Below are 23,424 nucleotides of genomic sequence, written 5' to 3' on the forward strand. Positions count from 1 at the left end.
GCTGTGTGGGCATAATCTTCTCCCTTTCGTCTTTACATAATACAATTAAAATTATATTCTGCATACAGTTTTCTAGCTCATTGAATATCCTTTATATTGTATACGTGGGTGTCAGCACAAAATAGAATATAATTCAAACTGGTGTGGATATTGTGATTTTTTATTTTTTGGAGAATGTTCTAACTAACTGAATATACACTGTAAAGAAACAAAGTGGTGGTTAAAATTTCATTCTGAGAAAATCATGAGCTGCTTGTTCATGGTTTAACATTTGTTTACAGATTTATATTTTATGACTCAAAATTCTAGTTATAATATTTTTCTGTGTATTTTTTCTTGTTTTTGCTTGTTTACAGAATTCACATTTAAAAGATAAAGTACTAGAGAGCTGCTATGTCCAGTGTGAAATCAAATAATAGTTTATTTTTGACATGGATAGTATTTGTGTGCAGTTATTTTTCTGCAGATTAGACAACAGGGAAGTAAATACTGCAATGCTTTGTTTTACTGGAATATACTTTGACAAAACAGAAAAAGAAAAGAGCATTTGGTTTTGAATGTGTTTGTACATTGCTGAGGTAATTAGACGTGGCCATTTTAAGCCAATAAAATATAATATTCCAGGCTTATTGTAAGGTCTTGTGAATACTTTGTTTGATAAAGTGATACATATATTAGCTGAATTAATAGTAAAATGTATCTGGACTGGATGGCATGGTGTGTCTTTCATCTTTATGTCATGCTGGATTTGTAAGAAAATGGGAAAACTTATTTCTTAACAGAACGTAGTGTGATTTTATAATAAAATACAATTAATTTTCATTTTATTTTCCCTGTAGGTTAAACTTGCTATTGTATCTTGTTATGACTATTCAAAGGAATAGACATACATCCTTAGCGGAAACAAGAGACTATCAAGATGGCAATTTAAGAGAAGTTGCAGTAGCTTGGTTGTTTGATAAAAAAGAGGGAATCTTGCTGTTACGCTTTTTGGACATGAATTCTTTGTTAACAGCCCAGGCGACCAGGATTTTGGGATCTGTATGTCTTAAGAGTTTAAACAACGACAAATGCTGATCTTTTACAGTCCAGTATGCCAGTTACTAAATCATATTCTTTTTTAAAAAGTTTAACTTGCAGAGACATAAGATTGCAGTTACTACTGTCTCTCTTTAGTCCTCTTGCATGCATTTTAAGGTTTGCTTTAAAATGAGTGCTTGGAGAGAATCTTTAAGAATGCATGACTGCTTTTATCAAATGTCTGTTTGACTAGGTAAGCAGGTGATTGCATTTTCTTTTAATTTGTTCCTCATTTAATGGTCAGACAGTCTTTTGCTTAGCCATCATTTTTTGTTACTTAACCTAAAAAATCTGCTTTTTTCTACACAGTTGTCTCTCAGCAGCAGCATTAATAATCCTCATTGTAAAGCACAGAAGATACCAAGAGAGATTTTTATATCTGGCAAAGGAATCTATTTCAGTGTGTCATGATAAACTATGTGCTTGGAAATTAGAAATTGAAGTCTATTAGTATTTGAAGCCTGCCAAAACCCCCTGAAAAACACAGCCAGCAAATTTTGTCATGTGATATTTTTACATGTATGTGTGTGTGTGTTTCTGTGTATGTAGGTACTAGTGGCATGGTGTTTGTCTTTCATCTTCTTTCTGTCGTGCTGGATTTGTGAGAGTATATATGAATACACTGTGCATCGATTTGTATATACGCTTCTTCAGGTATATGATAGACACATACATACAAGATACCCATGTCTGTGATCCCATCTTCAGTTATCTATTAATAGTTTTTCCTCTAAGATGCCTGAGATTATATATTTTGCTGGAAATACTTACTGTACCCATCATTTTCCAAAGAGGAGAGTTTTTGTAGCTTCATCTGGCCTTCTCTCTTTTTTTCTTGCACTTTTGGAGAAAAGGTTTAGAATAGTTTAGGTTTAGAATTAGAACAAACACTAGAATATTTCAGCAAGTCATTCAGAGATAAAAAATATGTTGAAGAATGATGCGGAGATACAGAAGCAGAGTAGTCAGTACACAGAAGAGAAAAACGCATGAGAAAAGATAGATTTCATCAGGAATTCTTACTAGTGAATAGACTGCAGGTAGTAAGCAAATAGGTGTAACTGTGATAGTTTGTATTTGAATCTTGTATTTTAGTATGTTAGGCATTCCTTTGTGGATACTGTTACAAATTTGAATATTAGTATTGTTTCCAGAGCTATCAATGTAAATTTGATTTCCAAGTGACATGATACATTCACAAAGAGGTGAGGTCATATGAAGGCTGCTCTACAAGTAATGTCTCCTGTGTCATTACTGTTGGCCTACGATGTCAAAGGTGGATGTGGCAGGGCAGTAGAGGTGTATCTGTTGTAGTTTCCAAGGAAATAAATAGGAGGCCTTACTTTTGGAGCTACCTACAGATAACGTAGTGAGATTGTAGTTGCTGAACAAAGTAAAAACAACGTAGTAATGTCTGTGCAGTAATTGTACGTATGGAGCTTAGCGATAGTTAGCTGTTATACGAAGAATTTCTCAGGGATCTTGTGTCAAAACTGTTAATAACAGTAACTTCAGGACAAAGTTATAAAACAGAAGTAATGAAATGGCAGAAAAAAGTGGATACTCACCCAAATGTTCTGAAGTAATTTGAGTATGAAATTTCTGAACTGTCAACTATAGGGTTGTTCCTGTTCCACTCTCTTCTGTATTTGGGAAGATTGAGGTATGACCCCTTTGGCTTCGGAAAGGGTGGATTACAACCTAAGTAATAGGAGAAATAATTTCTCAGAGCACTGATGAGATCAAGGTGCTTAAAACCATAGTCATCCAACTGATTTTCCGTCTATCATCAGTCTTCATCAATTTGTCAGCTAGTCATTTTTTGTTTATTCATAAGGCTCCTTTATTGTACGTTCTCGCAGCAATTCATCAAGTTTATCTTCTCTGTCAAATTTGCTTTCCTATATTATCAGCACTATGCCAACTTTATTGCTTGAGAGTTGGGATAGCCCCTGGGATTCTTCCTCAGCATGTTCACGTGCTTCTGTCTTCCTTTCTTTTTTACCCATTAAAGATAAGTATAATGATGCACTGTCAAGCTGTAGAATTCAAAATGAAAATTGTTATCTTTTTCTTATTTTTGCTGTGATGTTGCTTACCAAATTTTTGTGTATATAACCTTCCCTCAGGATCCCCTACTTATTTAGTGCTTGCTTCTTGTTATAACAAGCACTTGTGCTTGTCAATGATCAAGATTTATATTATATGTATAAAATAGCTGTCAGGCACCATGGCAGATTTAATCTCACTTTTTAAGAAGACATCCTCAGAGAAAGTGCTGATGTACAGACCCTGAAGACTGATGTTTTTAATGACCGCGTTGTTAGAAAATAAAGAGTAGACTACTTTTGGGCAAAGGGTTAATATTACTTTGTTAAAATGTGGCTTACAGAAATAAATTCTATGGAGGTTCATTGAGTTGACAACCGTAATGAGTTTGCTTGGATTTCCAAAATGAGTTTAGTAATATCTCTTTATCAGAGAAGAACCTAAACTGATTTGAACAGATCTTTGACTAGCAGCTGAGTTAAAGATGGAAAAATAATTAGTAGAGTAAATGGTCTTTTTTTTTTTTTTTTTTTTTTTTTTTTTTTTTTTTTTAGATAGCCAGTACCACCTAGTGAGATGGTGAGATGTCTGCTGTGACCTGTTTTGTTCATCTTAATTTGTAACTTACTTTGTGTGGGGGGAAACGTAAAAGTTTTTCAGTATGATTAAAAATGAAAAGAAGAACTTCAGAAATGGCACTGAGTGAAGAAATATATGAGAGATAAAATTCAGCTCATTTGGATGCTGAAAGAATTGTCTGGGAGTTAGTACCACCAGAGATGAATTTTCAAGATATTAACAGCTATAAGCTGGAAGGAGTGATACACAAGTTAAATGGACAATTTTATTATTTTTAACATATTTATGAGTTTCTACTGAGATAGGATGATGGCATGGATTGGCATTTGGTCTGACTTGGCGTGAAAGGACAGTGTTTGCATTTTTGCTTCTAGTTTGTTTGTTTTTTTTTTTCTCTAACAGTATCCTGCTCTCTTAAGACTGATTGGAGCAGAGCCTCAGAAGGAGGAGGAAATTCGCCTCCCTTCTAGAACTCCTGAACATTATGAAGAAGGGGGCCTTCATTGGCTCTGGATGGGATGGAGGGTTGGAGAGGGTAAAAGGAAGGATGTGACAGCAGTCTGGGAATCATAGCTCAAGAAGAGAACCTAAGGGACGGTCATGGGGAGTAGGTGACGAAGAGGTCTGCCAGGTTGGTGATGGAATGTCTTTTCACAGAGCAGGAAGCAGTGTACAGTGTGTGCTCCCATTCACATCTGCCCTGCAAGAATACCATAGGAAGTGGGAGAGTTGTACCGAGACTCAAGAATAACTGATGTGTCTTTTCAAGTCACTTTTCTTTTTTTTCATTTAAGTGTTTAATATTTTTGATTATAAGGTTTGCTTATTGTCTTGGTTTATAGCTTAGCTTCAGGTATTTGTTTAAAGAATTTTCAGTCTAATTTGGGAGCACAGTAGAAAGTGTTAATTAGAAGGTCTAAGCAGGTCACTTGCAAAGCTCTGAACATCTTGATAGTAGCACAATCCCTAGTGCATTATTTCATGGAAAAGATTTATGTTTGCTACTTTGTGTGTGTGTATGTGAAAATTTGCACTTTTAACATTATGTTAGTTGGGACAATAATGTATGGTAATTTAACTTTCTAAGTTCTGTATGAGGTGACACTAGGATAAATTTGTCATAATAAAAACTGGTAGGAGTGGAGATTTTGTTCTCTTTATTTTCCCCAGTGTGGTCCAATAGCTTTGTTAAAATTTACAAAGCAGTTACAAGTCATGATCATATTATGTTACTTCTGTGAGACTCTTGAAATATTGCCATTTCTTATAATATCTTTCGATTCTGTTTTTTTTTTTTATTCAGCATTTTGATTTTTTTCTGTTGTCCTAATTCTGCCTGTATATATGTCTTAGAGCCTTTTGGAGGAGAATCCTTTTTTACCTCGGATACAGATGAGAACAAAAAGAAAAAAGCCTTATTTTTCACTTGCTACTAACAGCAGTTAAACATAAATTTCCCTCCTTCATTAGCCTGTGTGTCACCAGATAATGAGAATCTTCTATCATGCTTTTCATTTATTCACTGCCATGCAAATAGTGTTCCTCAGAAAGTGGTGCCTACATTGAATCTGTCTTCGTCTTGGCATTGTTTGCATGTATCTTCCAGCCAACTCTTAATAAATCAACTTCATTTTGCTAGTGATTTTCTTCAGCATTTTGGCCGATGTGGCCAAAGTTAAAGCTTTTTGTATGTGGTAATTTTGGCTCTTACGAGTTGTTTGTGTGGTACTGTGTCCTCTGTTGACTTAAAAGAACGATTCTTCTCCTGACTTTCATTTTTAGAAGTTTGTTTTGATACATGTTCCATTTAGCACACAGAACGCTTTGTTTGGATTTCTTTGATAATTCACTGAATTTTTTTGTGGCTCAGCACAAACAAATTACCGTAGACAATAAAGAAAAGTAAAGAAGAAACTAAAAGTTTTGCAGAATGGCTCAAGTAGTGAACAAGAGCAGCTTGTATTGTAAATTTCTTGATTTTGAAAAGGACTTATTAGGAGGCAATTAATGAATCAAAAGCATAGACTGAAGGAATTTCTGTTAATTCTTGTTTGTATTATTTTTCAGAGGTGGGAATGGCGCAAAGAATCTGACTCTTCAGTCTGCTCTTTGCCTGTTACATAAACAAATTTTGATAGTGAAACAAACTATAAAAGCATAGTAATTTATAAAATAGAGTTTGTAAAATTTATAAAATAGATTTTTAACCTACTGTATTAAAAACAAAGTACATTTATGTCGTGCCCTGTCAGCTGAGTTTTCTAGCTGACAGACTGTATCTCCTTGATAAGCTGTGGTCCTTCTGGGTTGGTAGCATTTGGTAGCATGCATCACTGAAAACATCACAGTCAGCCACAGTAGGCAGTGAGTTGAAGATACTGGGATGTAATTTAATGCAAATTCAGTAATACAGCTCTCACTTGGCACTGTGGCATCCCAAACAGAGCTCAAAACCCTATTATATTTGTCAAAAAGTATTTTAATTCAATAATAATGAGTATTTTGCAGTCACTGTAATTGAATTATGTTTTGTATTCTAAAATAATATGGAATTTTGAAATTCACTGCAAGTTAGCAATCTCTCTGTAGCAGTGCAGTTGTGCATATACATACATTTCACTTCATACATATTTAATAAGGGAGAAATGGGGAAATAGAATAGTAGCATGGGATCTGACTGTTTAATAGTCATGTCCTCTTCCGATGGTTGACCCTGTGGGTATTTGCACATACTTAGAGGTATGTATATACTTTTACTGTTAGTAAAACCCTTTTTTTTTTAAGCTCCATATTTACGCCATTCTGCACAACAGGCATCATAAAAATGAACAGAAAGTGATGACGCCTGTTTTGTTCTTTGACTAGTGATATTAGCTTTCCCCTTCTTGCCTCAAGTCTTGAATTATTAAAAATGTAAATCTAATAAATGTTGCTTTATAATAATTTTTTTTATTATTTGTATTAAATAAAAATATTAAAGCATACTTGCTTTATGTAGCTGTAGGAACGGTCTTACAGTGTAGATGGTAATAGTATGTTTGTCTATTATGAAAAGGTAGTGATCCGTGAATAGTCTCACTTAGAAAGACTTTTCTGATTAATTCTTAGATGCACGTCAACAAAGTACTGGGTACTGTATTTTTGCCTCCTGTAATCTTACACTGATGTTGATAATGCCTCTTCTAAGGCTAAATTTCTGAAGATTTTTATTTCATATGATGGAGATACTATTGTAATTGCAAGTGCTTTGTTGAAAAAAGTATAGAGTAGAGCCCTGTATTCAGCAGAAACATTCCTTGCCTGAATAAATATCTATGGAATAGGTGCTAAATTCTGAGGTTCTGTACCTCATGCTATATTAATTTATACCTTATTTTCTTTTCATCTTTTTGTTTTCCATTTTATCTCAGTATTTCCCTTTCGAACCTGTAAGCGACTGAAGTATTTCAAGGGATAATGTTCTTCATGCTTAGCATAGGAAATACATATATTCCTTTTATTGTTGATATTTTTCCTAACGTGACCTTTTCTGTTCCCTCTTAAAGTAATAGCCTTATCCTAGGGCTGGATTTTTCCCATGCAGAATTTTTTTTTGTATCCCATGCTTCCTTGGTTTTCATAGGAGTGAAGAGTCAGGAGAGACTTCAAGCACTTGAAGGAAACTGCCACAGCAGAATCATGCCACGGGGAAGAAAAACATTGCACCAACTATACATTTGATATGCAAGGAATAGGGAAATATATAGAAACATCCTCTAAAAGTAACAGTAAATATTGATTACTATTTGTCGATCATTTGATAATTTCTAATATCTGAGGAAGAAACTCCCTTAAACTTCACAGGTTTTTACAAACTGTATGGTAATAACAATTCTGTGTAATTTTTTTTCAGTTACTGTACATGTAATGCAGTTAGATATTTGCAAATAACTTTTTTATGTTAATGCAAACTGAAAATGCACTGAAATAAATGAAAATGTTATGAGAGTGACTTAGTATCTTATGAAATTCAGACCTTTAAAATGCAGGTTTATTCAGGTAGCAAAGAAGTGGTATTGTATTGAGTTAGATTTGTCATTCTCAATTTGTTGTTATGTTTTTGATTAAGCATAGCATTTGCAATTCTTCCAGAATCCAGATTGGTTGGAAAACTGAAAAAAAGTTTTTTCTGAACTTTCAATGAAATTGAACTGTTGATATTTTATAGTTACTGACTTACCTCAGGCAGTATTCTTTCTGAACACAGAATAAGATACTTTAGTTGGTGTGACAGCAGACTTACACTAAAATCTTGATAGACTTGAATGTGTAGTTACAGCAGCTGACAGCTCTTAAGCACGATGGCATCATGTAAATAATTTTCTTCTAGGAAGTGGCATTATTTGAAATGAAAATGAACATCATTTCACACAACAAATGCTTTATTCTTTCTAAAAGGTTAGAAAACAAGCTTGTTTCGCCTCAGTCAGCAGTATTGTCATCATTGTGTTCATTTAGACTTGGTTATAGGGTCGAGCAACCAGTGCAATTGCCAAAGACTTGAGCCAATTAGAAAGGCTGTCACCAGGCTTGATTAAGAAACAGTGTAAATCACCAGACTGTTCAGGTGTAAAGGATCTTTTCATAATGCTCATTCAGACAATAAGTTCAGCTATGAAAGGTCATGTTAGACCTTGAATACCTATAAATCTGTGGAAAATAGTATTTTGATTTCACCAGTACTGGTATGACATCTAGTGTTTTTGTTGAATTTGGGTGATGGTTTTTTTCTGCCCTTTGATAATACTAATTGAAACTGCAATACTGGGTTGAATATGAAAAGTCACTTTCACTTTGAAGTCCAATTTTATGGTAAGTTTTCAATATAGTATACTAAAAACATAAGTATAATTACTGTCAGAAATATTCTCATTTTAAAATACTGATGATTTGATTAAAAATAGTAATATTTACTAATTCACTATGTGCTATCCCTGTTCTGTATGGTGCTGAGACAGATGTTCAGATACTCTCTAAAATTGTAAACACTGCCCATGTTTTTGCAGTTAAGCCTGTTTTTGTCTTCAGGTGTTAGTGATATAGTGGCAGTCATGGTAAACCTAACTTAGACTCATGCTTAATTTTGAAAGACCTAATAAAAAACAAAACATCTTCTTTGCTTAGTCTTCCAGCTGATATTGATCTATGAATGTCTCTGGCCTCTTGCTGCCAATGTTTTCATACACTTCAGCAGGTCATGCTGAAAGTAATGCCTTTTTTTTTTTTTATTTCCATGGGAACTACAACAGATACAAAGAGTACAGTTACACTGCTTCACAGAGCAAATTCTCAGTTATAACACTGTGTTTTTCAGTTTGGTCACCAACATTAGCTGTGTATTTTCACCAACAAAGAACAGAAGCTCTCCATTTAGTGATATGACAGCTGTGCATTGCTGTCTAGAGCATGACTCATCTTTCTTGTCTGTTTCCACTGCTTGAAACACATCAGCCACCCCTCACTATGCTCTCAATGTTTAATCTCTATGAACATTCACCAAGCATTGAAGAATGTCAGTGGGTGCCATTTCTTCCACATGAGGGATTTCGGTGGTGCATCTTTGCTTCAAAGGCATCCATGTCATGCTGGTCCCCTGCTGCCATCTGTCACATGGCAACACCAGGGAACAGAATATTGGCTGGAAGGTTCAATCTCTACTGCCATACCACCAACATCTGCTTCTGATACTGTGGACCAATATAATAAAATAGGAGGCATTACCTTTGGAACAGCCCTTGTATTTTAAGTTTCATCATGATTTTCAGTCATTTGGGCATTCTCCGAATACATAAAACCATATGAAAAGTGAATATGAATAATAAAACTTATTCTGTCTGAAGGGGATGGGAAAGGGTGGAAGCTAGTGTTGTATGCAGAAACCAAAGCTATCTGATTTGACTGATTTTTGTAAATGCTCCTCTTTGTGCCAGAGAGAGGTGTAGATAACCAGAGCATTTTTGTACAGATACCGTCTTTTAAAATATTTCCAAATACAAATATTAATACAGTTCTCCAAAATTAAATACACTGTAAATTTTAACTTGTTGGAATTTGAAATCTGGCATTATTAGCATTGCATTTCTGTGTTTCTTTTTTTTAATTAGTACTTTGAGTTAATTGCAGCCCTTAAGCAATTTTGTTTGCTTTGCTACCCATCTGGGTACCGTGTACTGTCAAGATACTTATCAGTAATTTTCGAATTACCTGTTGACCCAACTGTTCTTTTTTATTTAATTAGCTATGAATTAGTTGTAAACTCGAGTATATTAATGGAGCAGCATCATCTCCCTTCCCCACCCTCAGAAAATTTTGTTTCTTTGCAGTCTCTGGACTGTGAAGACAGAAACCTTTTTCAATGAGGGGAATTTGAAGGAGAAGCATCTCCATTTCTAGAAGCATTCATATAATTCTCCAGTATGGATAGGTTTTATTTAAATGACAGTTGTAATAATTCAACTTTCTGTTTTTTAAAAGAACAGAAAAATATTTTTCCAACCATCTTTATAGGTACACGTAGGTTTGTGTGACTCTTTTATTAAGAAGTCACTATTAAGTATAGAACTTGCTTATTCTAATAATGTATTCTGATCTAAACTATAAACTCTTACTTGTGTATGATTAACTAAGTAGAGTACTAATTTAACTTTGTTTAAAGTGTTTCTAGCTTATGCATAGAAAAGGTTTTGCACTATTCAGCAGGCATTATATTGAAAAAAATACAGGATTATTTTTCATGGAAAAAATATTTCAAAACACTGTATTAATCCTGGAAAAAAAATAGGAGAACTGCAGAGGACATATGTGTTAAATCCTACAATTTTAATAAGTAAATAAATAAAAACTTGCATGACCAAATCAGTTATTCCAGACAACGTACTTATTTCTTTATTCAAATAAAATGAATGTCAGCAGGGAGAATTGAGTAAGGGCATCCAGCATACTGATTTTAACTGTTGCCAATGCCAGATGTGCAGGCAGAGCAGCCTTGGCCACCCAAGGCTACACCATGCAGTCACACGATCTGGAGATAGAGAGGACAAGGTCATCTTAATTCCACGTAGCTCTTCATACTGGCTCTTGAAGCAAGAATGCTTACTGCATAGGAAAGCATTGTAAATGTAGGACCTCTGAAATAGCAGAACTGCAGAAGTGAGAAAGGCTTCTAAGAAGGGAGTGGGAGAAAGGGTTTGTGTTGTGGGGTCTTTGTTGTGGTTTTTTTGTTTGTTTAGTTTGGTTTTTTTTGTCCTGCAGAAGTTGCATTTCTTAGAGAAAAAGGGCTCATTAGTTATTTCTAAATTTATATTAGTTGATAAGTCTTTCAGAACCCTGAAAAACTCCTGAGACTATTTCATGTATCCACACTGTCCTTTTAGGCTCATAAGCTAAGTCTGCTGTCTACAGATGTTATCCATCCTTATGCCGGATCATGTAGGAGCCTTTAGTTGAAGTACACTATATTATTTGTTTGTCTGACTTTAGTGTTATGTATAGAGATGACTGGGCCTCATGGCTTAACGCTCTTAAAAGACAAGCAGAGTGGAGATCATTTTCAATAGCAATAATTTTATCACACTAAATGTAATCTTGAAGGATATGCCTGTATTAACAGGTAATGCACTGTAGATAGATTACATTTGGGGACTCAACGTGCACACTGTGTACATGTCGGGAGATTTTATTTTTGGACTAGTTGCACCTTGGTCCCATGGAGTGGATGCCCATTAACTGTCTTGAGTATAACTGCTGGCATCGTTTGGTCTGAAAGAAAATTAGTTCATATTGAGACCATTCTGCATTGTCAACCAAAGTGTTGTGAGTGGGAGCAGCTGGGAGGCTGGCTTCAAACTGACTTGAAAAAAAAGAACTGATACAGGCATGGACCTTGGCTTCACAAGCTGGGCAGATGTCTACATAGGGAAATTTGTCCTCAGTTCACCTCCAGAATTACTTTTGAAAAGACAGAGAAGACAAAGTTGCATGCATATATGTACTTCAGAATTCCTCTGCCTACAGTACTGGTATGTAATTAGACAGTGGTTATTCTCAAGATTGAGTGTCCTTGTAACATTTGCTCTTTAAGCTAATATTTTGAGATTATGTTCGCAGATCCACTTACAGTATGTGACTTAAAATCCTTTTCTTCCCTCCCTCCCTCCCTCCCTCCCTCCCTCCCTCCCTCCTTTCCTCTCTCCTTTTTAAATGAAGAACAGCAGTTTGAGTCTGGAAAAGCACAGTGTTATGCCTGTTTGAAATGAAGAGTGTCTTGACTTCTTATAGATGCTCTTTTTGTTGATTTTGAAGAGAGTAAAATGCCCTTAAAAGGTAGCTTCGGTACAAGTTGCAGGAATGGTTAATATTGTTGTTAAGATGTGCTGCATTCTAAAAAGAGCATAGCAGTGATATGGAGATACTTGAACATATTTAAAATTCTTTAGTTTTCAGGCATGAGCAGAAGGAATATAAATCTAGGTGTAGAATCTTGTGTGTGAAAAGTAAGCTGTACCTTTCATTTATTCAGAATTTTCATTTCCTGACTATTGCTGCTTCTAAAAATATTTTTTATGTCATAATAGAGGGTAAAGAAAAGTAATTTCAGTAAGGGCTTTTTGCTTTATCACCAGTCTTTTCAATTTATTTTTGCTATCAATGTATCCATCATTGTGATATGGAACAGTCATTCACTATCTTGCCTTTAATTTGCTACCTGAATTTAGGCCACTGAACATTAGGGACCCAGGGGCTTACAGAACCCCTTTAGTGCAGTAATCATTTAGTTGGAAGCTTTGTGTGCATTAGAAATATGCTCTTTCAGCTGTGTAATTCTATCCTATGTATTTTCAATAGCATACAAGGATGTTTCTGTCTTCAAAGTTTCAGCTGCATAAAGGAGTCCCAAAAGTAAGCCAAATGAAACAACGCCATGAGGAAAACCTAATTCTTTTCTTCTTAGATCTGGTGATGGTAGTACTGGTGGTGTTAGTAATAATATTAATAAGAACAGTGATGACTGTCCCTGCTGGCTTATGCTGTTGTTAAGTTCTTCTACTGATATCTTGTAGGTTTAAAAAATGTGGTATTCAAAATACTGTAGTAACTTTTAGTTAGGTAATTGAATTTTATTGTTACAGGGCTAACTTCAGATACATAGGTGAAGAAATTTGACTAATTTCTCTGTGTTCCTATTTCTTGATCTGTAAATCAGAGATAAATATTCACTTTGAGAAAGACTTTAATTACGCTGACAGATGCACTACCAGAGAGGTTATTCTTTACATCGTGACATAGTTTGGAAAAATACTGCAGATTTTATTTGACAGAAATTAAAGTTATATTCACTGCTCACATGAAATAAAGTTTATATCATTGTCTCAGTAGCTGTTGCATAAGTCTGCACTTGAGTGCTGGTTATGTGTATTCACTTTGTGCTTTATTACTCTAAGGATCTCTTAATTTCATGCAGGAGGTGCTGAAACAGCTACAAGGAAGTATTGAGGATGAGACAATGGCATCATCTGGACAAATTGACTTACTGGAACGACTTAAAGGTAAATTTAAAATTATGTTTCAAGTAGGTTCACTTGTTTCTTAGGCTTCTTTCTTTCTTTCTTTCTTTCTTTCTGTCTGTCTTTCTGTCTTTCTGTTTTTCTTTCTGTCTTTCCTTATAGTATATTCTAACTTAGTTCCATCTTCTTTCCAGTGCTGCCTTTGGCGGTTTGGCATAGTCTCACTGTCTGTTATTTTTTGCTGAGTATTTTAAAGACATGTTTTCAAAAAGATCATGTTTCTGAGTTGCTTTTGTGCTTTTGCTGCTGTTACCCTAGGACTTACAGAAACATAGAATGGCTTGGGTTGGAAAGGATCTTTAAGATCATCTAATTCCAATCCCCCTGCCCAGCAGGGGCACCTCTGGCTAGACCAGGTTGCTCAAAGCCGCATCCAGCCTGGACCTGTAATACCTCAAGGGAGGGCGCATCCACAGCCTCTCTGGAAAACCTGTTCCAGTGTCTCACCGCCATCGTAGTAAAGTATTTCTTCCTAATACCTAGTCTAAATCTACTTTGTTCCAGTTTATAAAGCCATTTCCCCTTTCTAAAAAGTCCCTCTCCAGCTTTCCTGTAGGCCCTTTCAGATACTGGAAGGCCTTTGTATGGTTCTCCCAGTGCCTTCTCTTCTCCAGGCTGAAGAGCCCCAGCTCTCAGTCTTTCCCCGTAGGGGAAGTACTCCACCCTCTGATCATCTTCGTGGATCTCCTCTGGACCTGCTCCAACAGATCAAAGTCCTTATTGTGTTGGTGGCCCAACACAACTGGGTGCAGTCCTCAAGGTGGGGTCTCATGAGAGCAGAGTAGAGGGGTAGAATCAACTCCCTTGACCTGCTGGTCATGCTTCTCTTGATGCAACCCAGGATATGGTTTGCCTCATGGTCTACAACCACACATTGCAGGCTCGTATTAAATCTTTCATCAGCTGACTCTCCCAAATCCTTCTCCTCAGGGCTGCTCTCAAGCCATTCTCTGCCCAGCCTGTATCTGTGCTTGGGATTGCCCTGACCCAGATGCAGGACCTTTCAGGTGGCTTTGCTGAACTTCATGAAGTTGGCACAGGCCCACATCTCAAGCCTGTCCAGGTCCCTCTGGATGGTGTCTCTTCCCTTTTGTGTATCTAGTACCTCTTATATATGAATTAATTGGATAAACCTTCCACTTCATTCAGTTCTCTGGGAAAAAAAAAAAAAAACAAACCCACATAAGAAATTGTTTAAATTAAGGACAGATTGATTCACAGATTTTCTGAACTTCCTTGCATGCCTTGTCCTCCGTGTGTTAGACTACTGAAACTGTGTTTGTCATGCTGAAAGTTGATCCCCTTTTCCCTCGAGCATGTGGTGGAATGTGCACCATCCCATATAATACTTCCAGAGCAAATTCAAGTTTGTGTATACCCATTATCCTTACAACTGAACCATAAATATCATAGAGGAAGCCTACATTTAAGGGCCTTGTGGTGAACAGACTTGTCATCATCTACATGATAATGAAGCATCTGCAGGATCCCTGAGAAAGAGACTTTAGGAAATGGGTTACAAGAGCAATTCATATGACATTTTTAATTACGTTCTTAAAAAACTCTACCCATTTCTTAATTCCTTTGGGAAAAAGGCAAACTGTGAAGGGACACTGTTTCTAATTGGCAAAATTGTACAATCAAGACTGGATTTGTTTGCCTTGTTCTTTTGTAGTTCCCAATGCAAGATGTTCAGAATGCTTCCGTCGAAGAAACATGGTTTATACATGAAAGATGTTTCAAATGTGCTGCTGAACATCATCTCTGAAAATGTTTGCTTTCTTTTACCCAGAACTGAACCTGGAGAGTACCAGCTTTCCTGGAGTGAAATTAAGGCCAAAAGTGTCTGTGCGCTCGTATGGGAGCCGGGAAGGGTCTGTGTCAAGCCGTTCAGGAGAGTGCAGTCCTGTTCCCATGGGATCATTTCCAAGAAGAGGATTTATGAATGGAAGCAGAGAAAGCACTGGTTATTTAGAAGAGCTAGAAAAAGAGAGGTATATTTTTTTATCTGTTCATCTAGTATATGGTTACTTTTAATTTCAGTAGGAAAAATTTAGTGGCACAGTTAATATTTAGCTATAAGATTTGTGATCTTAAAGGTATGTTTACTGTAACAAGTAGGGAAACCAGGAGTTTGTACTGTATTTAGATGGAAAAAAAAAGCCTTAAAACACATGAAACACTTTCTGCTTCTTGCATGTTGTGGTTACTGTTCATTGGCTGAAGGTTAATTTACGTTGATCAGAAGATGGTTAGCATTTAAAAAAGACCGAACTATCATGGCATCTCATACCCATTTGTATCTCCTCACCATTATTGGTAAGTTGGTAAGTTGAAACTGACAATGTGATGGTGCAGTTTCTTTCTGTGTTTTGCAAATTGTTACGGCAACCATGGCTGGTTGATCAATTATTTAAACCACTTAATAAGAAGAACAGCACAGGCATAATGCAGAGCTGTAGTGCATTGTCAATCACTTTTGAAGGAAATTAAGATATAGGTAGCTGTTTCCATTGAAGACATCTTTATACCTTAAAATAATCTGTCTGAAATCCCACATGTTTTTAGAGGCGTATTTATAGGGTTTTCTAAAGATTTGGTCATTGCAAGCTGCTTAATTAATATGATGTAATCCTGTGCTGAAAAACAATCAGCAACACTATATTTTAATGCTTAGTAGTTTTAACAAGCAAAAAATAACTATTTGGAACTGTAATATAAAAATTTGTTGGGAAGTAAATTGTTTGTGGAGCAGCAGCCTTGAACTCCTGCTTTAAATGGCCTTTCCTGGTGTTGAGGAAAGCTTTTGTGCTCTAAATACTATTTTTAGTAACTTCCTGTGGATCCATAATGAGTCTTCTCTAGCAGGACTTCGGTTTATCTCAGATTGTACTTACTGGTCATGTTTGTTTCCTCTCCAAACTGCAGACTCCTGAAAAGCTGTATGAAAAATACAGGAATCCAGGAATCTCTTCCCACTTGCTTACCTCAGTTTTAAAGAATCTAGTATGTCTGCCATTTGAACTGATGGCTTTTCCCTCTTAATTTTTTCCATTCTTAGAGTCTTTTATCCTAGTCTCTAAAGCATTGGTTGTAGAGCTTTCTGTGTGTCATATTTCACAAGGCCCGGGCACTCCTATTTCTTATCCAAATAAGAACCTAGCAGTAGTTCATGATCCATCTTAACAAAATATTGTGCAAGTTTTTGTTACTTCCAGTGCTGTTTTTTACCACATATGGTACTTAAATCATTAAAGTGTAGTTGGGGCTTTCAGTTACAATTCAAGTCATTGGATGCCAGGTCATTGAGAGAAGGGACCATTAATTTAGAGCAACTGGAGTTCAGGTTAGTTACTACAATACATCTGGTTTACGATGTAATCTTTTACTACAATTATCAATTCTGAGTGATAGTTCTTTGGACATTTTTGTTTAGCATTAAAGCCCAGAGTGATCTGTTTTTGTTTTTGTTTTTTTTTCCAAATAATGCTGGAAAAAAGGGAGGAAAAGGGTTATTTTAATTTCACTTAAGTTCTGACAGTGTTACTGTTGCAACCGTGGGAGTAAAGATTTGTGCTGCTGAGAAGATGATTTTCTGTAGAGGCATGACCAGATAACATCTGGCTTAATTTATTACTGAAATAATAGTCAGTACTGCCCAGTTCTTTATGCTGTTTTACAGGACATGTAGAAATGCTTAAGGTGTTGACCTGGGCCCTGGGTAATCAGAGGAATCAGAATCTAGGGTGGAGAATATGTGCATTTCAAAGCAGTATGAATTCGGAAAGGAATTAACCACTTATTTTGCTGTGCTTTGTGTGTTTGTTGCTATGTTCTGGTGTTTACAACCAGTTATTTCAACATGGATTACTTGCTGGTAGATTTTTATTTATTTATTTTTGCATTTAAATAGGTGTTCTAAGAGTTTGTAGAACTTACAAATGTTGGAACATTACAAAAATGTTAAAACTAATATTTTTTGGAATCCTGCAGCATAAGAACATTTTCATTCAGTATTTTAACATCCTGAAAAATATGTTTTGCTTCTGGGCAGCAGAGGGCAAGGACCAAATCATGTGTTAACTGTATGTGAATTGGGCAAAATCATGAGATGCTTATCAATAAAGAAATTCTCTAGAGGTTTGAAAATACAAACAAATAAGAAACAAGAAGAATGATCTTCTGAAAAAGAAAAAATTAACCAACTGGTATGAAGAAATGTTTTGCATGTTTCCCAATTACTCAATTCTCCTCCATTTTTAAAGTCAATAGATGCAGGAAATGGGAAATACGTATTTTTAGAATCATAGAATTATTTGAGTTGGAAGAGATCTTTAATCTTGGACCGATCATGCAGTCCAGTTCCCCTGCAATGAATAGAAACATCTAAAGCTAGAACAGTTTGCTTGGAGCCCATTCCAAAATATTTTAGGTTACCAATTTAGAATACATTGCTTAATAAATCTCTCCTGCTTTCTCTCTGGCTATTTCCAGGTGTTGTTGGTCAGACACTTTTTCAGATTATGGCGCAGGTTCTCATAGTGCCTTTTAAGAACTACAGGTTACCCTCTGTTATGGTTTATCTTTTACTGTTGAGATAATCTCATCTTTGTCAGCTCTATGACATAATACTAGAGGTGATGATGCTGTGCTGGTTTTTTTATGAAAATGTATATTTTCATAAAAAAGTGTGTATTCCTCGGTTATTCCTCTTGTTTTATTCCAGTTTGTTGTGTGTGGTTTTTTTCTTAATTTGTTGATTTTTACCATTTTCTCGTCTTATGACTTATGTTCTTGTCTCTTCATGGCTAACTGTATGACTTAACTATGTCATTACAGCATCTCTTAGAAAGTGTTTGGTTTTCAAGATTTTGTTGTTGTATCACCTATCAAAGGAAGTGAAAGTATTAATTATGTAATGCAAGTAGCATAGCACATATTTTGTTGCTCTTCTCCCTCTTGACTTGCAGTAACATTGACATAATCATCCAGAAAGGATCTCCAAAAGAAGGAACCTTTTGACTCAGCTTCGTTTATTTTTTGTCAATTCAGAAAAAACTCATTACAGAATTGTTTCTAAATATCCCCATTGAAAAAGTGGTTCAAATTAGAAGCTTTCTGTTAACTCATAAAAACACTGTGATGTTTCAAAAGCTTACTATTTTTGCCTTGTTGCATTTTCACTGATTCTAACAGCGTATGATAGATAAAATATTCTGTTATCATGACAGTGCTGATAAAAGCAGTTTTGGAATGCACTAAGATGTATTAACTTTGCTCTCTCTTAACCTCATGAAATTCCAGAAGGTTGCAGGAGCTCTACTCCTGGTTGATGTAACCTCTGATAGTAACATAAATGTGTGCAACTCATCAAACACATCTACAGAGACATACTACTTATTTTTAAGGAAAATTGAATTGCAGTCTTCACTTCTTCAGACATTGGACTGGGAGACCTTAAAGACATCATTAAAATCTAAATTCTCCTGGAGCAATAATAGCAAACTAGTAAGCCCAAATAAAGCATTGCACTGAAGCAAAAATTGATGCTATTGAATTTAAAGAGTTGCCCCCAGGTCTTGGAATTGTTTTTTTATGGAGTACTGATGGTTCCTAAGTTCATTTCTTGCTTCTAGCATCCATTATACATGTCAAAACAGATTGAACGACAGAGTCTCAGTCGTGAACTGAATACCCTGCATTTTGCTGGAGAAACTTAATCAATGTTCATTTAGCTGAAAGTAGTCTCTCCTATTTCTACATCCATGTCTTTGAATCCAGAGGCAAAACTAGTCAATTTGTAAGTCTTTGTATGGTCTTGACACAGCAACAGTTGAGAATAATCTGATCAGGGCTGTTAGAAAACATTTTTAGAAATAAAAATATTTTTAATAAGAATTGTATTAATTATACTTCTGCAAAATTGATTTATCAAATAAGACACAACTACTGCTTGGACACCCAACAGCATATTTCCACCAAGGTGGAAAAGAGGTGCCTAGAGATCAGGCAGGGCAGGTCCTGTGTGTTATAGAATGGGCAGTGGAAGGCTAAAAGAATGACTTTCTCTCACAGCCGTTCTCAAAGCATAATCTACTCACATTTCATTCAGTCTATCTAAAAGATTTGAGGGATTCCTTAGTGCACATACTTGCTTTGGGATTACTAATGTTATCAAAAATACTTTTAAGCATTTTTGAAGAAGGTCAGTCAAGCAGATCCTTAAAAATACATACTTTTAAATTATTTTTACTGCATGTTCTTTCATGAGGAGACTTGATTATCATCCTTCCAAGTTGTGCTTGGGATGCATTAATAAAGTAATTGAGGGAAAACTTTACTGTGTACACTCTTTGTTCCTTAAAAACTTAGAGTAATTATCCATAACATTTTTTTGTGTGTTTTGTAAAGTTTCATATGGCTCTTGCTTAGACCACAAAGTAAGACTAAGGAGAGGCAGGTGTAAAAGTTAAGGGAGTGGAAGTAATGCTTGCCAGTAATACAGAGTAAGACTGAAAGTCTTACCTATTTTGAAAAGTGATATGAAAATAAATAATGTGTAACCATATTGATAACTTCTGGAACTATACTGGTGTAGTTTATGAAGGATGGATAAAACAGTAGATAAAAGTTCTAATACGTTTTCTTTTGGTACTCCAACATACTCAACTTCTTATCTTTCTCCTGTACTGTTCAGGTCTACAGTATGGTTATAATACCCATTTGAAATGTTCTGAATGGCTACAAATGTGCCTTGTCTGTAACATTTTGTAGAAAATACTCTTTTAAGCATCTTTAATAATCACAGAAATAACTTGATATTACATGGTGTTTTTTGTTTTTATGGGTGACAGAGTTAATGAGGAGATTCTACAAAGGCTGTAAAGATAATCATATTTAGTAAAATGATATTGAGATGTATTCACTCTTAAAATTTCCAATACTTTTCTTAAATAGCAGCTGTAGTTCAGTGCATTGTACAAAAGCCTATTATCTAAAAGCAGCAGGATTTGAGTTAGCATGTGATTAGTAACTGTGCTTAACTTTCACTGAATACTGCTGAACTGTAGATTTCTAAGTGCTAATAGAAGAAGTATTGATATTTACCTATAACTGTGGGCCTGATGCACATGAAATTAAAATGTCTTGCTCAGCACAGCATAGCAGTTTGTTCATCTGGGTCCAGAGAACTTTCTTAAACTCCTTGTTAGTGCTTTCTCCTTCAAACCTTGTTTCTTAACCTTTTTTATTGGTATCATTGCTCATTTCTGCATTCATATTTGTTGATGAGGTCTTAACAACGAGACATTTCTTGCTTGTTTTCAATAGATCTCTTTTGCTTGCGGAACTTGAGAAGGAAGAGAAAGAAAAGGACTGGTATTATGCCCAGCTTCAGAACCTTACTAAAAGGATTGATAGTCTCCCCCTTACTGAAAATGTGAGTAACTGTAGTATGCTGCAGTCTCTGATTAGCTGTTTTGTATATCTTATGAATTTGGTGATTTTCTCTAACGTCACTTTCATTTAAAACATTTTATATTGGTATGTAAAGCTTACTTGGTCTAAATAATGTTTTCATATTTAATTCATTTTAAAATTCATACCTACCACTATGAATGCCAGCACTGGAAAGGAACTCCAAAAAGTTATTATGACAAATAAATTACATCAGTAAGCTGTATCCTCCAGAGGTCTTTTTTTTCTATAACTTTTTGTTATTTTATAGAGTCTTAATTTTGAGAGCACTATTAGCCTAAGACACAATTTATGTAAGAGCTCTTCTTTCAAAACAGCAAGTAAAGTGGTGCTATAATGTGTGTAGATACTCTTGCTCCAATCTTTTACCTTAGCATCTCCAATTAATTTATAGTGAAATCTTGAATAATGAAGATCTCTAATATGAATAAATATTCATATAAATGAAGATCTCTGATAATAAGAATAATGAAGATCTCTGATTTCCAAGATAATAGACGTTTTCTGGTTGTTAGACCTCAGAAACTTGGATGTATTTGCTGTGCATTACTTGTGTGTACAGTTTTGATTGCCTATCTTTACAGAGTCAAATCTGATTAGTCATTATTCCATCTCCTGGAAATGAAAGTAGAATATGGAAGCACTTCAGTAACTGGAGTGAAATAGCTGGACATCAGCATTCATAACATTTAGCTGTGGCCAATTTAATCACAGAATCGTAGGGGTTGGAAGGGACCTCCAGAGATCATCGAGTCCAACCCCCCTGCCAAAGCAGGTTCCCTACACCAGGTCACACAGGTAGGCATCCAGGCAGGTCTTGAATATCTCCAGAGAAGGAGACTCCACAACCTCCCTGGGCAGCCTGTTCCAGTGCTCCATCACCCTCACCATGAAGAAGTTCTTACGCACATTCGTGCGAAACTTCCTATGCTTCCAAAAATCAGAAAACCAGAGGAAGAGAAAGCCTGAAAAAGATCACAAAGGCATTGTCAATTGTATCTATGTCACAGTAAATGTATTGTAGGTTTTAAGATATAAATCTCTCAATTTCAACAGATAATCAATTAAGTTAACTCTTTTTACTAGGATGTCTCTCTTAATATCTACATAAAATCTGTTTTGTTGTAATTTCTTCATTACTGCTTATCCATCAACAGTGGATAGAATTGTGAATGTGCCTACAGTGGGCAGACCCTATTTTTTTTAGTATCTTTTTAGTAGTGTTTTATGTATTTGTAGATGTTTGACTGTTTCGACTTTCTCTGTGAACAGTGTTGAAGTCTTCTCTGAGAACTATTCTTGAAGACTTATTTGCAAGCTGAGTAATCATCTAAAAACAGTGTAGTGTAGGCTTCTAGAAGCAATGTAAAAGTGCAGCGGTTCTACTTGAATTTTCTAAGAATAATTAAAGCCTTAATCTTTGAAAAATTTTCGTCATATTTCAGATTTTTGCTTCAGTTTAGTCCAAAGCTTTGTCTAACCACTCTGAAATGCACAACCTTCTCATTTCTGTGCAGCTGCTGTCATAGAGCTATATATGTGCTTCAATCTTTACCTTTCTTTCTGTGTGTCAGTAGCTGAAAGCTTCCTTCTGACATTCTTAAAAGCTCCTTTCCCAAAATCAAAATGGTTTATAAATAGTACTTTCATATGATTTTTACATATAGTGGAAAAAAAGCTAGTAGAATATATTGGATTGGATATTTCCTTTTTCCACACCAGAGGAAGTTTTAGCTCAGAGAAGCATTTCTGTTTTCTGTCAGTGATTATTGATTACACAGTGCTATGGTTATGTGAAAGTTTCTGCCTTCCAGTTTTGTTTATCTCATTCGTACAGTCATTTTTCATTTGTGCTCTGTTCTAGTAGCTTTCTGTTGCAGAGGTGTCTCCACATGTTAAATACAGATGTGATGCTCATCACTGCTCCTTTTTGAAAGAACTTGTTCTGTCCTTGTCAGGAATCGAATTGTCACTGATCTTTAAGTGAAAGAACTTTAATCCTCCATAGAATTTGTTTCATTTTACTTGTCACTCCCTTGTTGCTATGTAGTTTCAAAACTGCTGACCTCATGAAAAGCTCAGTAAATTTACATTCATCTTGTCAGGAAAGTATTGGTGTGTTTCAGAAAATATTAACTAGTTCATTTCATGTGCAGGTATGTTTAGTGGATCTTTCTCTGTTTTCAACATGTTCAAATATATGATATATGTACATGTTGGGCCTAGAGAAGGGCGTAGAGGTCTATGAGGGGTCTGATTATGTCTTCTCATGCTTAAAAGTAGCTCTAGAGACGACAGAAGTATTCTTCACAAGGATGCATGGTGACAGAACAAGAGGGCACAAGTTATTCAGGGGAAGTTCTGTGTAAATATAAGAAAAAATTTTGTTATGAGGACAGCTGAATATTGGAATTGGTTGCTTGTAGAAGTGGTGAAACCTGACTTGCTGGAAGTATTAAAAACTTGGTTTGACTTAAGTCTGGATACCTAACTTGAAGACCCTGCTTTTGACAGAAAGTGGGACCAGGTGACCTATAGCAGTTCCTGCCACCTTTCTTTCTGTTTTTGTCATCTTTTAAATTAGCACTTAATTTGGTTTTCTTGCTTTTTTTTTTTTTTTTTTTTTTGTACTGGTTGC

General features: G+C 35.5%; 1 protein-coding gene across 5 annotated transcripts in view; it reads left to right on the forward strand.

Moving 5' to 3' along the window:
• The window catches only part of APC (APC regulator of Wnt signaling pathway), a 98,151-nt gene that overhangs the window by 40,305 nt on the left and 34,422 nt on the right, over nucleotides 1-23,424 (forward strand). For all 5 annotated transcript variants that reach the window (XM_085213662.1, XM_085213665.1, XM_085213666.1 and 2 more), the window contains exons 3-5: nucleotides 13,208-13,292; nucleotides 15,103-15,304; nucleotides 20,640-20,748. In XM_085213662.1, coding sequence (XP_085069788.1) covers nucleotides 13,208-13,292; nucleotides 15,103-15,304; nucleotides 20,640-20,748 — 396 coding nt within the window. The remainder of the gene's footprint in view (nucleotides 1-13,207; nucleotides 13,293-15,102; nucleotides 15,305-20,639; nucleotides 20,749-23,424) is intronic.

Source organism: Meleagris gallopavo, chromosome Z (genome assembly GCF_905368555.1).
Source record: "Meleagris gallopavo chromosome Z, MGAL_WU_HG_1.1, whole genome shotgun sequence".
NCBI classification, from domain to species: Eukaryota; Metazoa; Chordata; class Aves; order Galliformes; family Phasianidae; genus Meleagris; species Meleagris gallopavo.